We start from the raw sequence: 16,899 nt of genomic DNA, 5'->3' as shown, positions 1-16,899 counted from the left end.
TCTCTGTGGAAAGCAGAAAGAGGTGGAGATGGGAAATTGTGGCCAGTAGTGGGATCCCGTTGGAGGTGGTGGAAATGTTGGAGGATAATGTGTTGTATGCAACGGCTGATGGGTAATAAAAAAATGGTAGCGAGTCTGGGTTAAAACGTGGTCGTAGAGTTCGAGGGCAGGAGGAATATCTGAATGGTGTCAAATTAGGAAATGGAGAGGTGCAACGAGACCTGGGTGTCCTTGTACCTCAGTCACTGAAAGTAAGCATGCAGGTACAGCAGGCAGTGAAGAAAGCTAATGGCATGTTGGCCTTCATTGCGAGATGATTTGAGTTTAGGAGGAAGGAGGTCCTCCTGCAGTTGTACAGGGCCCTGGTGAGACTGCACCTGCAGTATTGTGTGCAGTTTGGTCTCCCAATTTGAGGAAGGACATTATTGCTATTGAGGGAGTGCAGTGTTGGTTCACCAGGTTAGTTCCCGGGATAGCAGGACTGACAATGATGAAAGAATGGGTCGACTGAGCTTGTATTCACTGGAATTTAGAAGGATGAGAGGGGATCTTATAGAAACGTATAAAATTCTTAAGGGATTGGGCAGGCTAGATGCAGGAAAATTTTTCCCGGTGTTGGGAGAGTCGAAAACTAGGGGTCACAGTTGACGAATAAGGGGTAGGCCATTTACGACTGAGACAATAATAAACATAACTAAACTAAACCATACTGGAACTAGTTCTCCTGACCCTGCTCAAGAAGAGTTGGTGTGTGGAACTTTAAATGTTCTAGTTGTTTTTGGTGTGGATTGAAATGATGATTGATATCAAGAGGCCAAATGTGGCTTATGATTGAGGTGCTCAGTCCAATTTCACAACAAGCATGATTTCAAATAGAAATTGCTAACACAATTTGCTCCAAATGATTAATTTTGCAGTATTTTGTGTGTGTGTTTGCAAGACCTGTAAACAATGACATTTTTTTCCATTTTCAATGTAGCACCACATCAAGCAGTGCTGGGGAACCTGTAGGAATACTTTCAGGCAGTACTTCAACCGAGAGCAGCGGAAATGAATTGGCTGATACCTGTGAACTGGAGGAAATCTGTACCCTTCCTGAAGAGAAAACAAAAATCCAGGACATAGAGAGTATGCCAGAAGTCCAACAGCATAGAATTTAAATTTATTTTTAATCTCAAAATATTTCAACATCAGATGACACAGGTGGTAGGTGTGGGTAGGGTGGTGGGTATTGTCTGCATGGATTTTAGGCATTAATAAAGTCCCCCATTGTAGGCTGATCCAGAAGATTAAGATGCACGGGATTAACAGCCACTCATAATATGGATTCAGAAATGATTTACTGTTAGAGGAGGTTTATGATGGAGGTCTGTGACCAGCAGAGATCTGCAGGGATTTCTGCAGGTACCGATGCTTTTGTGATATATATAATTTACTTGGACATCAATGTAGATTGTTTGATTAGTAGGTTTACAGATGTCATCAAGCTTGCTGGGCTCTTGGACTGTGAGGAGAGCTGCCAAAGTATACAGCGGGACATAGGTCAGCTACAGAAATGGGCAGAGAAATTGCAGATGGAGTTTAATCCGAAGAAGTATGAGGTCCTGTACTTTGGGAGGTTAAATATAAGGGGAATACACTTAATGTAATGACCATTAACAACATTGATGTTGGTGTCCCTGAAAGTAGCAGCACAAATAGATATAATCGTAAAGAAGGCAAATGGTATGCTTGCCTTTACAGGCAAAGGAATTGAGGGTCAGGGTCAGGGAGTCATATAGAGCAAGCCACATGCAGCCTATAGAACTTTGGTTAGGCCGCATTTGAAATATTACATAGAGTTCTAGTCTCCCCATTACAGGAAGGATGTGGAGGTATTGGAAATGGTGCAGAGGAGGATTACCAGAACGATGCCTGGATTAGGGGGTATTAGCTACACGGAGCAGTTGGACAGACATGGATTGTTTTCTCTGGAATGGTGAAGGTGTAGGGACATAGGGATTGGCTGGGAGTTCGAACCCTCGGATTGGCTAACGATGTCACGAGGTGTGCCAGCGCGGGAGAAAGAGCTAGTCTAGTGTTGAACTCCGTCCAGTAAGGACGTATTCGTTGGTTATCTATAGTTGTGAGTATTGCGTTTGTTACGGGGTTTTTGCCCATGCAAATAAACTCCGTCTTCAACACTCACCCGCTTCTGGACTCGCCACAAAGGTTGATTGGATCCCCTGATCTCCCGGTTCCTTCGCTCAGTCTGCCTGAACCAGCCTGATCTCCTGGTGGCTCAGTACTTCAACTCGCCCTCCCACTCCCAGTCTGACCTTTTTGTCTTGGGCCTCCTCCAGAGTCATAGTGAGGCCCACCGCAAATTGGAGGAACAGCACCTCATATTTCGCTTGGGCAGCTTACAGCCCAGCGGTATGAACATTGACTTCTTTAACTTTAGATAGCTCCTCTGTCCCTCTCTTCCCCTCCCCCTTCCCAGATCTCCCACTGTCTTCCTGTCTCCACGTATATCCTTCCTTTGTCCCACCCCCCTGACATCAGTCTGAAGAAGGGTCTCGACCCCAAACATCACCCATTCCTTCTCTCTAGAGATGCTGCCTAATCTGCTGAATTACTCCAGCATTTTGTGATACCTTCGACTTGTACCAGCATCTGCAGTTATTTTCCTACTCAATTCGTGCCTGCCTTCCTTTCTGCACCACTGGGATCTATTTCTCCTGGAAACTAACAGCTGATTTTTAAATCTCTCGCTCCACCTCTCAGCTGCTCACACTTGTGAAACTGTCCTAGCACAACACTAATGGCTGCTTTTTAAATAATCCACGCTGCTCCTTCTCTCAGTTACTCACAAGCAAAGTAAACATCATAAGACTGCATAAAATACAACATCTTGCACTTCTCTTCATTAAACTCTTTTAAACATTCCTGAGTCCACTTTCCCAGCTGATCAAGATCCTGCTTGTTTTTGAGAACCATCTTCACTATTTACAATGCCACACACTTTTGTGTTGTCTGTAAACTTGCCAGTCATGCTTGTACATTCTCATTCAAATCGTTGACATAAACCAAAAACAGCAATAGACCCAGCACTGATCCCTGAGGCACGCCACTAGACATAGGCCTCCAGTCCGAGAAACAACCTTCCAGCATCACCCCCTGCTTCCTTCATGAAGCCAATTCTCTATCCAATCCTTAATATTATCTTCCAGAGATATCTCCTGCCTCATTTTGCCCTCCTGATTTCTTTCTTAAGTATGCTGTTCAGTTCCCAAATCTCCCTCTGTGGACACAGTGCATCCAAGCTGCCTACTATACTTGTCCCATGCCTCCTTTTTCTTGACCAAAGCCTCAACTTCTCTCATCATCTAGGTCTCATCCAGGAATATGCATGCCCTGAACTCTCATCATCACACCTTTAAATGCATCTCACTTTCCGGAAGCCCCTTTGCCCGCAAACAACCTATTTCGTAGGGTGAGTAATGCCACATTTGGAGTATTGCATGCAGTTCTGGTCGCCCCATTACAGGAAGGATGTGGATGTTTTGGAAGAGGTGCAGTGGTGGCTCACCAGAATGATGCCTAGCTTACGGGGTATTACCCACAAGGAGAGGTTGAACAAACTTGGATTGTTTTCTCTGGAACGCCAGAGGTTAAGGAGAGATGAGATAGATATATATAAAAATATGTGTGGCATCGATAGTTTAGGCAGTCAGAATCTTTTTCACAGGATGGAAAAAGCAAATACTGGAGGACATAGTTTAAAGGTGAGAGGGGCAAAGTTGAAAGAATATGTGCAGTGCAATTTTTTTAGAGGGTGGTGAGTACCTGGAAAGCACTGCCGGAGTGGTGGTAGATGCCGATATGTTAGTGGCATCTAACAGACTTTTGGATAGGCATATGGATATGCAGGGATTGTAGGGATATGGATTATGTACATAATTTCACTTTCCTTTTCCTTGATCCTTCAATCTCCTTGAAACATCTTACCCCTTACTATTATTAGCTTTGCCAGCCAGGAATGCGCTCTGTATACTAGCTCTGGTCTAACCAACGTTTTTTAAAGTAGTACCATGATCTCCCTGATCTTGTATTCTGTGCCCCAGCTAATGGAACCAAGTATCCCTTATGCTTTCTTCACCACCTTTTTTGCCACCTCAGGGATCCTTGGATTTGTACACCTACATTCCTCTGTTCCTCAATATTTGCCAAAGACCTACTATTTATTACATACAATATATCCCACTCTAATTGGACATCCCAAAGTGCATAAACTCAAGCTTATCAGGATTTAATTCCATTTGCCATTGCTCTGCCCATTTTACCAACTGATCAATGTTACCCAGTAATGAACAAATTCCTTCCTCACTATCAACAGTTTTGTATTATCTGCAAATTTATCAATCCTACTTGCTCTATTCAGATCCAAACTGTTCATGTATGTAAGCAACAGTGGGAATCCCAATGTTTTATGTAATATACCACAGGTCACAGCCTCTCCTCTTTTATAATGTTACTATATTTGGAAAAAATCACTGATGGCCACAAGAGGGAAGCAGCAGATGGAATTTAATGTGGTGACAAATTTTAACAGGAAGTATGGAGAGATGTAATGTACACATTAATGATATAATTAATAATATTCAAGTACTAATATTTAGGGGAATCAAGAACCAGAGGACATAGATTTAAGGCGAGAGGGGAAAGATTTAATGTGAATCTGTGTCTATTAACTTTATTAACGCATATCAAAATATTTTCAAATAGCAGGTTGTTTATCAATATATCTTTTAGTGCATAAACTAATATGCACTGTGCTTTGATTCCATTTCTACACATTTTGATTCATACTTTCTGTTTTCTGATCATATTACAGGCGTGACTGTAGACATAGAAGAGGAACTTAAGCGGCGCATAATGGCCAGAGCAGCTAAGTTGCAAATTCCACGTAAGAAGAATGCAGCTGAAGTCCTGAAGGTATTACAGTAACATCTGTAAGATAACAATGATAGATTTCCCTGAAAATGACATCAAGGGTACATAGGGTGATGAAAATAACACGCTGGCTTTCATCAGTTAGAGAATTGAGTAGAGAATTTGGGATGTTATGTTACTCGCACAAGACTTTGGAGAGTTGGAGTATTGTGTTCAGTTTTGGTCACCCTGCTATAGGAGAGATACCATTAAGCTAGAAAGAGTGCAGAGAAGATTTATAAGGATGTTGCCTGGACTTGAGGGGCGAAATTATAGGGACAGTCTAGGACATTATTCCTTTGAGCACAGAATGCTGAGGGGTCATCTTATGGAGGTGTATAAAATCATGAGGGAAACAAAGTCTTTTTCCCAGGCTAGTAGAGTCAAAACCTGGGGACAAAGGTTTAAGATGGGAAGGGAAAGATTTCCTAGGAGCCTGAGGAGCAACCTTTTCACACAGTGGATGGTGGATATATGGAACAAGCTGCCAGAAGAAGTAGTTGACACAGGTATAATAACAATATTTAAAAGATGTAAAAGCATTTAAAATAAATTTATTAAAAGATTTTGAAGGATAGAGGCCAAATGGTTCCAGCTTGGATGAGGCATCTTGGTTGGCATGGACGAGTTGGGCTGAAGGACTGTATGATACGATGTCTGTATGGTTTCAAAGTGTGCCATAACCTGTGTAGTTCCGATGAAAAGTTAGTAACATTCCCTCTGCACCCTAAGAACACCACCAGCAATATTTTGTGTCAGCTACAAAATTACTGGTCATTCCTACCAAATCCATATCAAAGTTATTCATTTATATTACAAGCAACAAAGGTCACAGCACTGATACTGTGGGATAACACCAGCCACAGGCACTAAAACAAATCCCTACCATCACTCTCTGTCTCCTATTGCCAATTTACTTTTGGATGCAATTTGCCAACTTGCCCTGGTTTCTCTGGCCCTCACCTTTTGAGCAACATCAATGACCATTAAAGTTCTACGCAAATCACAACTGTTGCCCTGCCCTCGTCGATACACTGTTATACCCTTTAAAATAATTCAATCAATTTAATCAGACAGGATCCGTTCTCTACCAAGCCATGTTGATTGTCTCTGATTAGTCTCTCCCCCTCCACGTAATCATTAATTTTCACTCTCAAAATCTTTTTCTTGCTTCTTCCCAACTACTGATGTCATTCTCACAGTCAGCAAGCTTTTCACTGCTGGCTACCTTGAAAAAGGGGACCAAGTTTGCTGTCATAGATTCATAGAGTCATGCAGTATGTAAACAGGCCCTTTTGCCCAACACATCCATGTTGAATAAGATGCCCTGTCGTAGTTAGTCTTTTTTGCCCACATTTGGCCCATATCCCACTAAACCTTTTTTATCCATGTACCTGTCCAAGTGTCTTTTAAATTCTACTATAGTACCTGCCTCAGCTACCTACTCTGGCAGCTGGTTCCCTATACCCACCACTCTCTCAGTGAATACGTTATCCCCTCAAGTTCCTATTAAATCTTTTCTCTCTCACCTTAAACCTATGTCGTGTGGTTCTTTACTCTCTTACTCTGGGAAAAAGACTCTGTTTCCCTTATGATTTTATACACATCTATAAGATCATTCACTAGTCACTGGCCTCCAGTCTGAAAAACAACCATCCACCATCATCCTCCCTTGTTTATGATGTAGATTTCAAAGACTCAGTATTTGGTCCTAAATATTAATATATAACAATGAACAACCTAAATGTTGGTGGCATAATAAAGAGATTTACAGTTGATACAATAATTATAAGCAAGTCAGTTGGGGTGAGAACTGCCAAGAATCACTAGAGTCAAGAATGATCCCAGAGGACTGAAAAATTGCAAATGTTACTCTATTATTCAAGAAGGGAGTGGGCAAAAGAGGGGAGACTATAGGCCGGTTAGCCTGACTTCAGTGGTTGATATTTAGAATCAATCATTTTTTCGGATGAGGTTTCCAAGTCCTTAGAAGCACATGATAAAATAGGCCAAAGTCAGCATGGTTATGGGGAGATCTTACCAGTCAAATCTATTGGAATTCTTTGAAGAATAAAATAGCAGGATAGACAAAGGAGAGCCAGTGGATGTTGTTTAACTGGATTTTCAGACCTTTGATAAGGTGCCACTGGTCACAAATCTCCAGCCAGAATAACACACATATGCCATTACCTATATTGAGGTTGCTAAACAAGGTATTAGAGGGAAGATAGAGGTATTAGAGCAAAGAGTGTGAATAAAGGGGGCTTGGTCGACATAGATGTGTTGACCAGAAGGGGATGTCCTTATGCTGCATGTTGAAGTTGCAACTTCAACAGACCAGAGACCACACACAAATGTGACCTTTGCGACAGGGACTGTCACTTTTTGGGGATGAAGTTATCACATTTGCTCGTAATTTTGTGCTGGGATTCTGGGATTCAATGGCTGAAAGAATGGTGGAGTCAGAAACCTATTGATATCTACTATTATCTGTGGATCTGTCAAGCTGGTTGGTGTGATTAAACTGTGTAGCCCCATGACATAATGATGGACCATATGGCCTACCTCTGTGTCATAAATATTCTTTGATTTCTAATTTTTATTATTTGTGTATTGATTTAATATTGCAATTTTTTGCAGTGATAGACTTGATATGAATCCTCTAATGGGCGATATAATCATTGAAACAGGCTGGAACAACGTAGTTGAAGAGAGACATCTGGATTTTAAAAGTACACGTTGAAGAAATACAGAAAGAAAAGCAACAAATAACTTAAGATGTTTGTTACACCAAATGCTTCTAGAAATGTTTTTGTATTTCTTTGCTTCTAGTTCAAATTATTCAACTTTCTTTTGTTAAAAAGCAACACTTGTTTTGTATTTATGGTTTTGGTATACATTTTTCAAGTTTAAAAAAATCTTGGTAATTTCTGCATTTTACTAAACCCATGGAAACATATGTCCATGAGAGTCCAATGTCAAAAAACATAGTCAAAGCATTTTTTCTCACCATGCATAACTTGAGCTATTTTGGTTTTAAATAAAAATCTACCAGGTCACCCTTTCGCACGCTGCAGGATAAAATAAACTCTGAACATGAATTAATCACCAAGTTTAATTTTGTTTATTGTAAAATACACATCGCAGGAGATAGTTCCAGCAGATAATATTCAAGCTGCTCTGTCTCTTCCTCAGCCAATCAAATACCTGTTTTTCAAATGTCCCACCTTCGCACTGCCTGTTTTCAATCAAAACAGCTTTCTCTCCACTCCCCTGCTGATTTTTCAAAAATGCCTTCTCTCCTCCCAAAATGGGGACTTACCAACTCTCTCCTCTATTTTTGCTGTTAAAAAAACAATCTCTGTGAACCGTAGTGGATATTGTCTACATGAATTTTAGGAAGGCATTTGATAAAGCCCCTTATAGTAGGCTGATGTAGAGGTTAAATTGCACAGAATCGACAGACTTGGTAGTTTAGATTCAGAACTGGCTTACCCAGAGAAGATAGGTAATGGCATATGTGTGTTATTCTGGCTGGAGATTTGTGACCAGTGATATTTAGTTTAGTTTAGTTTATTATTGTCATGCGTACCAAGGTACAGTGAAAAGCTTTCTTTTGCGTGCTATCCAGTCAGTGAAAAGACTAAACATGATTACATCAAGATGACTGGATAGCATCCACAGGGTACAAATACAGGAAAAAAGGGAATAACGTTTAGTGCAAGATAAAGTCCAGTAAAGTCCAATTAAATATAGGCCAAGGGTCTCCAATGAGATAGATGGGAGAGCTCAGGACAGCTCTCTAGTTGGTGATACAATGGTTCAGTTGTCTGATAACAGCTGGGAAGAAACTGTTCTGAAAACTGGAGGTATACATTTTCAGTGCGCACTGTTAAGGCCTTCAATAATCCTACTTGTTCGAAAGACTCACCACTGATCTATAAGTTGTTTCATTTTGTGTTTGTGCCTATCTGAGTAAAGCCAGATACAGGGTACGTACGGGTAGAGCACAACATTCCCTCTTGCATATCTTTAATTTACTATTATGTTTTTATTAAACATATGCATTCTTATCAAATTGCTTTGGCAATATTCCTACATTCCCAGCTGATGCCATTTCTTCTGCAACAATGTGCATTTTCACTGGAGGAGAATAAGCAGATGCTGCAGTATTGTAGCCATAACATACTCTGAAAGAAAAAAAACATAAAATTGGTACCTGCAGCAATCAATTTGATTCCATATTAAGCATCTGAAATAATTTAACCCACAAATGTTCCATTCCTACTATCTTAACACATTGATTTTGTTGATGAACCAGAGAGGTAATAGTAAATTTGTACTACACGTTCCTAAATCCTTGATAGAGAAATGATGAAGCAGTTTTTCCAATGTTGCCTTATTACAGTTAACAAATCTCTCGATCTAAATACAATAGTTCTAAATTTAGTTTTATTTCATCCAGTATCATATGCCTTTCTGAAGGTATTAACATGCTGTAGTACAATTGCTGGAGAGTCCTTTTTCATAAACTCAGCTACTTTATTCTTGTAGACACAAAATGCAGAACTGGATCAGTGAGGTAGGCAGCATCTTCATTGTTTATTGTTTTGTTTTTATTTGTTGCGATTGATGCAGGTTAGATCCAAGGCAAGATCTATAATTGGCCAACAGCTAGATGTGTGCAGTAACATCAGAACTATTGGGTTGGAACTCTGGGTTATACATCTATAAATAGCATTGAGGCCAATGTTAACATCAATCACCAGACTAATATTAGCTAACTTAGTACACCATTGGTACAATGTTGTAATTAAAAAACACAGCACTTAAATTTTACCTTCCACTTTCTATCACCAAGCACCATTTTAATCCAATTCTCCAAATTGCTCAGAATCTCATGGGGTCTTACCTTTACTAACAATCTGCCATGTGGATCAGTATCAAAGCCTTTACTGTAATGCATGTGTATACACAGTCCATCAGCTATACAATCCCCATCAAGACGTTTTGTTAACTTTTCAGAAAGTTCAGTCAAATTAGGCAAACCGAATCTCTTTATAAATGCCCATGCTGTTTATCCTTGACTAATCCCTGCCTCTCCAAGTGCAGATTAATCCTGCCCTTCACAATTAAAATAATCTCTGCTAATGTTGGACTTAATGGCTTATCATTGCTGGCCCGTCTTGAACAAAATATCATATTTTATTTCTTCCAGTCATCTGGGATGTTTTCTGTTGCTAGAGATAATTAAATATTCCTGTCCAATGTCTACAGATTGCTTCCCTGGTTTCCTACTGTAGCTGGGGATTCATCTGAAAAGGCCAGGTGAATTCCACCTTCAGAGTCATAAAGTGTGGAAACAGGCCCTTCGATTCAATTTGCCCTCTCCGACCAAGATACCCCATCTACATTAGTCCCACCTGCCTGCAATTGGACCATATCCCTCTAAACCTATCGTATCCACATACATGTCTAAATGCTTCTGAAATGTCGTGATAGTACCTTCCTTAACATCCTCCTCTGGCAGCTCATTTCATTTACTACCACTCATTGTGTAAAAAGATTGCCCCTCAGTTTCCTATTAAATCTTCCCCCCCTCATGTTAACACTATGTCCTTTGTTCCTTCCCCTACTTTGGGTAAAAGACTCTGTGCAATTACCCTATCTATTTCTCTCATGAGCTTGTACACCTCTGTAAGATCACCCCTCACCCTCCTGCCCTCCAAGCAATAAAGTCCTAGCTTGCTCAACCTCTCTGTATAGCTTAGGGCCTCCAGTCCTGGCAACATCTTTGTACTGAAGAGCAGGCTAAAAAAGGAAATCAGGACAAGGGGACAGGAGTCTATTGAGACGGGAAAACTTCTGACCACCAACTTCACTATCTACAATATCACCCACTTTAGTGTCATCTGCAAACTTACTAATCATGCCTTGTATGTTCTCATCCAAATCATTGATAGAGATGACAAACAGCAATGGGCCCAGCATCAAACCCTGAGGCACAGCACTAGTCACAGGCCTCCAGTTAAAAAAAACAACCTTCCACTATCATCCTCTGCTTCCTTCCATGAAGCCAATTTACTATTCAGTTAGCTAGATTACCTTGGATGCCATGTGATCTAACTTTCCAGAGCAGCCTACCATGTGGAACCTTGTCAAATGCCTTGCTGAAATCCAGATATACAACATCTACAGCTCTGCCCTCAGCAACCCTTTTGGTCACATCCTCAAACTCAAATCAGATTTGTGGGACACAATCTCACACATACAAACCATGCTGACTATCCCTAATCCTAGTCCCTGTCCATCTAAATTCATATCTTATCCCTCAGAATACACTCTCATAACATTCCAACCACAGATGTTAGACTCACTGGCCTGTAGTTCCCAGGCTTTTTCTTGCAGCCCTTCTTAAATGGAGGCACAACATTTGCCACCTGCCAGTCATCCAGCACCTCACCTGTATTTAATGATGACTCAGAAATCTCAGCGAGGGCACTGGTAAATTGCTCTCTAGCTTCCCACAGTGACCGTGGATATATCTGATTTGGCCCAGGATATTTGTCTATCTTCACATGTGTTGTGCCCTTTAGCACCTCCTCGACTGTTATGCTGACTGCCCTCAAGATACTTCTATTGACTGCCCCAAGTTCCCCTGTCCTCGTGTCTTTCACCATGGAAAAGCAGAGGAGAAATACTCATTAAGGACCTTTCCCATCTCCTGTGGCTCCACATGAAGTTGACCACTTTGATTCCTGAGGAGCCCCATTCTCTCTCTGGTTGTCCTTTTTCCCCTAATATATACATAAAACCGTCTATGAAATTATCTACCACATTTCTCAAAACTCCTCCAGGGAAATAATTGATCCCAGCTGTCCATAGCTGTCCCATACCTCCTTGTTCTTGACCCAAGCCTCAATCTCTTTCATCATCCAGGCTTCCTTACACCCACCTACTTTGCCCTTCACTCTAACAGGAACATGCAGGTCCTGAACTCTTGTCAGCACTCTTTTTAAAAACATCTCACTTTCAGGACATTCCTTTTCCTTCCAATAACCTGTTTCAATCAACTTGAGCAAGTTACTGTCTAATACTTTCAAAGTTGACCTTTCCCCAATTTAGAATTTTAACTCGTGGCCCTGCCCTATCTCTATCCATAACTATCTTAAACTTAATAGAACAGCAGTTTCTGGTCCCAAAAGGCTCATCCACAAACACTTCATCCACTTGCCCCTCCCAATTTCCTAATACTCGATCAAGCACTACCCTCTCTCATGTCGGGCCCTCTTTCCTGAACATATTTGACAAATTGTGCCCTGTCTAAATCTTTTGCTCCATGATATTCCCATTCAATATTGGGAAAGTTAAAATCCCCAACTATGACAACCTTAGACCTGCAGCTGCCTGCAATCTCCTGGCTTATTTGCTTTTCTAATTCCTGTTGACTATTTGGGGGCCTGTAGTACCCTCCCCACAAGGTGCTCATCCATTTCTCAGTTCCCCCTATGTAGCCTCGCTGGATGAACCATAAGTAATGTTATCTCTGACCACTGCTGCGACATCCTCCTTAATCAATAAAGCAATACCTCCTCTTTTAGCCCCACCTCTCGCTCTCCTAATGCATCTGTACCCTGGAACATTAAGCTGCCAATCCTGTTTCTCTCTTAACTATGTTTCTGTAATCCTACAATGTTCCAGTCGAGCGTACCTATCCACACTCCGAGTTCATCTGCCTGACCTGTCTGGACTCGCATTAAATAAGTGTAATTCAAACCAACAGTTCTACCTCTCTCCAAGCCTTTCTCCTGCCTATTCTGTCCACATCCATGAACATCCATACTGCTCCCCAGCTTTTTACCTACCTTGGTCCTACATAGGTTCCATCCTTTAAGCCTATGAAGACATCTAATACATCCTCCTTTTCAATTGTAATTTATTCACAAATTTAATGAAATCTGTCCCTGGGTACTCCAACTACAATGTACTTCTGCATGGTGAATAATTTAATTATTTAAGATCTTATTCTCCTGTTCCACACACAGATTGCCACTTTGGTCCCTAATACACTTCACCCATTTGCTTATATATAAAAAGCTTTAAAATGTGCCTTAGAATTATCTACAGTATTATTTCTTTAGACTTTAGGCTCTAGAGATGCAACATGGTAACGGGCTCTTCAGCCCGCGGAGTCTGCGTTGAGTGTTTCTATGGCTCTATTAATTGGTCTTCAGTTTCCTATTTTCTCTTTCTACCTCTCTGAAACAGTGGGGTAATGTTTGGTAATTTGCAACACATTGTGCAATTCCACAGTCCTGGAAATTTTGGAAAATCGTCACTAGTGCTTTCACGAAGGGCAACCACCTGTTTTAAAACCCTTAAATGTAGTGAATGGATTCTCTTCATGTTTCATTTTTCTCTTTAGGCCATTGGTTCTCCACGAATTCTCGTAATTTATCTTGTTTTCTACATGAAGACTGATATAGGATATTTCTTGATTTTCCTTTGCTTTTTTCTAATACAGGTATAGCTTTAAAACTGATTGTTTTATTTAAGATCTGAACTTTCGCCAATCTGAACTTTCTTTACTCCATGCCCAATTGTTATTTCACTTCTACAAGCATTGTATTCAGGGTAGACAGAGACTGCAGATGCTGGAATCTGAAGCAAAAAAACAAAACACTGGAAGAACTCAGAGAACCAAGCAGAATCTCTGGATTCAAACAGTGTAAATCAACAGTTTGAGTCAAGGTCCTGGATCTAACAGGAAGAGGGGCAGATTGCCAGTACTTAGCAGTACTGTGTGTGTGTGCCTGCTCGTGCACGGTGGTGGGGGGAAGGAGTGATGGGAAACAGATAGGTGGAAAAGGGGAAAGGTGAACAAAAGGAAAAAAACTAGGTGGATGGTCAAATGTGTGCGTGAGAACACCAGCAGTGCGGATTAACTGAAAATGGAAAATTGAACATTCACACTTTTGTGTTGTATGCTATTCAAGCGGGGTGTGAGATGTTCTTCCCATTTTAAATTGGTCTCTCTGTAACAATGGAGAAGGCCGAAGACAGACAGGAATGGGAAGGAAAGTTGGAATAACACAAAAACAGACACATGAGCAGAGTGCATGCCATAATGAGCAGAGTGCAGGTGCTTTGTTTCATGATCTATACATAATTTTACCAAAGTAGAGGAGGCCACATCATCATCTCAAGCTTCTGGTTGTATGTATGTCATTTTAACTCAGACCTTCACCTTGTCCATTACAACAGGATTTCAAGAACAGCTGCAGAATGAACCCAATGGAAATGTGAAAATTATTTCATAGCATGAAGCTTATTTTCCTTTTTGTACTAAAATCATCGAATCGTTCAGCACAGACAAATGTATTAAGGTAAATAACTCTCCCAGGCCTGATCATAGATATCTGAGGACATTGTGGGAAGCTAAAGATGCAATTAAAGGACACGTGACTGAGATATATTAATCATCACTAGATGTGGGTGAGGGGCAGGAAGACTGGATGGTGTCTAATGTTTTGAATCTATTTAAGAAGGGCTGCAAATAAAAATCTGGGAACAATAGTCTTTTGTTATAGCTTTTTGAGGAGGTGACAAAGGAGATTGATGAAGGTAGGGCAGTGGATGTTGTACACATGTTTGATAAAGTCCCTCATGGTAGACGGATCCAGAAGATCAAGATGCACAGGATTCAGTTACTTGGTTGTAGAGATTCAAGCTGGCTTGTGTAGGAAAGAACTGCAGATGGTGGTTTAAATCGAAGGTAGATCACAACATGCTGGAGTAACTCAGCGGGACAGGCAGCATCTCTGGCCATTCCTTCTCTCCAGAGATGCTGCCAGTCCCGCTGAGTTACTCCAGCATTTTGTGATCTACCTTCAGAACTGGCTTAATCATTGAAGACTGAAGGTTGTGCTGGAAGGAAGATATTCTGGCTGGAGGACTGAACAGTGGAATTCCACAGGGATATCTGCTGTTTGCAATATATATTTATATATAAAAATTAGTTGGATGTAAATGTAGATAGGTCATTGAGTAAATTTGCTGATGACAACAAAATTAGAGTAGCAGACAGTGAGGAAGGCCATCAGAAGATATAGTGAGATATAGATTAGCTGCAGCAATGGAAGATGGAGTTTAATCTGAGCAAGTGTGAGGTGTTGCACTGCATCAGGAGAGAGTATACAGTTAATGATGAGACCCTTAACAGGATTGATGTGCAGAGGGATCCAAGTTCATAGTTCACTGAATGTGGCAGCACAAGTAAATAGGGCGGTAAAGAAGACACAGAGTATACTTGCCCTCATTGATAAAGACATTGAGTACAAGAATCAAGAAGCTATATTGCAGCTCTATAAGACTTTAGTTACACAGCATTTGCAGCGTTGCATGCAGTTCTGATCGCCCCATTACAGGAAGGATGCGGTGGCTTTGAAAAGGGTGCAGTCAAGGTTTACCAGAATGCTGCCTGGATTGGAGGGTTTCAGCAACAAGGAGAGGTTGGATAAACTTGGATTATTTTCTCTGGAATGTCGGAGGTTGAGGGAGACAATAGAAATATATAAAATTAGGAGGCATCTCTTGGGTAGACAGTCAGAACCTTATTCCCAGGCTGGAAATGTTCAACACTAGAGGGCATAGCAACCAGCTACCAGGGGAACATTTTAATGGAGACGTGCGGGGCATGGTTTTTATACTGAGTGGCAGGGGATCTGAAACACATTGCCGGGAGTGGTGGTGGAGGCAGATATGATAGTGGCATTTAAGAGGCTTTTCGATAGGCACATGGAAGTGCAAGAAATGGAGGAATATGGATCATGTACAGGCAGATGAGATCATTTTAACGGCATGTTCGGCTCAAACATTGTGGGCTGAAGGGCCCATTCCTGTGCTGTACTGTTCCATGTTTATAGACTAGTATGCTTAACATCTGTGGTAATAAAGTAATCGGAGAAATCTGGGGAATAAGATTATATATGCATTTGGATAGACATGGACAGATTAGGGATAGTTAGCACGCTGTTGTGCATGGGAGGTCATGTTTCACGCTGTTGTGCATGGGAGGTCATGTTTCATGCTGTTGTGCATGGGAGGTCATGTTTCACGCTGTTGTGCATGGGAGGTCATGTTTCATGCTGTTGTGCATGGGAGGTCATGTTTCATGCTGTTATGCGAGGTCATGTTTCACGCTGTTGTGCATGGGAGGTCATGTTTCATGAAAGTATTGGAGTTTTTAGAATAAGATTTTTTTTTGTATGTTTCACTTGTTGGGAACCCTGAATGGATACATTATGTTGGTTTATATTGTCTTTTTGAGATTATATTGTCTTAAATATGAATTCATTGTTTTTATCATTTCAGATACTTGATTTAACATATTTGAAAGTATTTAGGTGAATGCTAAAGGATTATCTGGTTAATTAGAGATATTAAGCCAGAAACAGACTAGTTCTACATTAAAAAAACTAACCGATCTTAACAGAAACATTGAACAATTAGTTCTGGGGAAGAGAGCCGATTCCTTAGACTGTAGACTTTATAGATACACCTTTGGCCCAACGAATCTGTTCTGACCAGCGATCAATCCGTACACCAGCACTGTACTACATGAGGGATAATTTTATGGAAGCCAATTAACTGTCAAACGTGTACATCTTTAGAGTTGCAGGAAACAAGTGCAAGCAGAGTAAAACCCATGTGGTCACAGGGCGAACGTACAAACTCCGTACAGACAGTACCCGCAGTCAGAATCAAACCCCAGTCTGTGGTGCTACAAGGCAGCAACTCTACCACTGTGCCACTGTGCTGCCCTAAAATGCACAGAGAAGGTTGGTGAGGAGATAAGGGAACAAAGTCTAAAAAGTCAATTAAATTCTTTAGGAAAGACAAGAAACACAAGGATACTCTTTCAGA

The 16,899-nt window shown here is 40.9% G+C and overlaps 1 protein-coding gene across 1 annotated transcript in view; it reads right to left on the bottom strand.

The window, feature by feature from the left end:
- Positions 1-8,865: 8,865 nt before the first annotated feature.
- Positions 8,866-16,899, bottom strand: part of cldn10a (claudin 10a) — a 54,175-nt gene continuing 46,141 nt past the window's right edge. Inside the window, exon 5 of the mRNA XM_078403034.1 lies at positions 8,866-9,164. Coding sequence (XP_078259160.1) covers positions 9,029-9,164 — 136 coding nt within the window. The 3' untranslated portion in view covers positions 8,866-9,028. The remainder of the gene's footprint in view (positions 9,165-16,899) is intronic.

Source organism: Rhinoraja longicauda, chromosome 7 (assembly GCF_053455715.1).
Source record: "Rhinoraja longicauda isolate Sanriku21f chromosome 7, sRhiLon1.1, whole genome shotgun sequence".
Lineage (NCBI taxonomy): Eukaryota > Metazoa > Chordata > Chondrichthyes > Rajiformes > Arhynchobatidae > Rhinoraja > Rhinoraja longicauda.
This window is presented reverse-complemented; position numbering and strand designations above follow the sequence as displayed.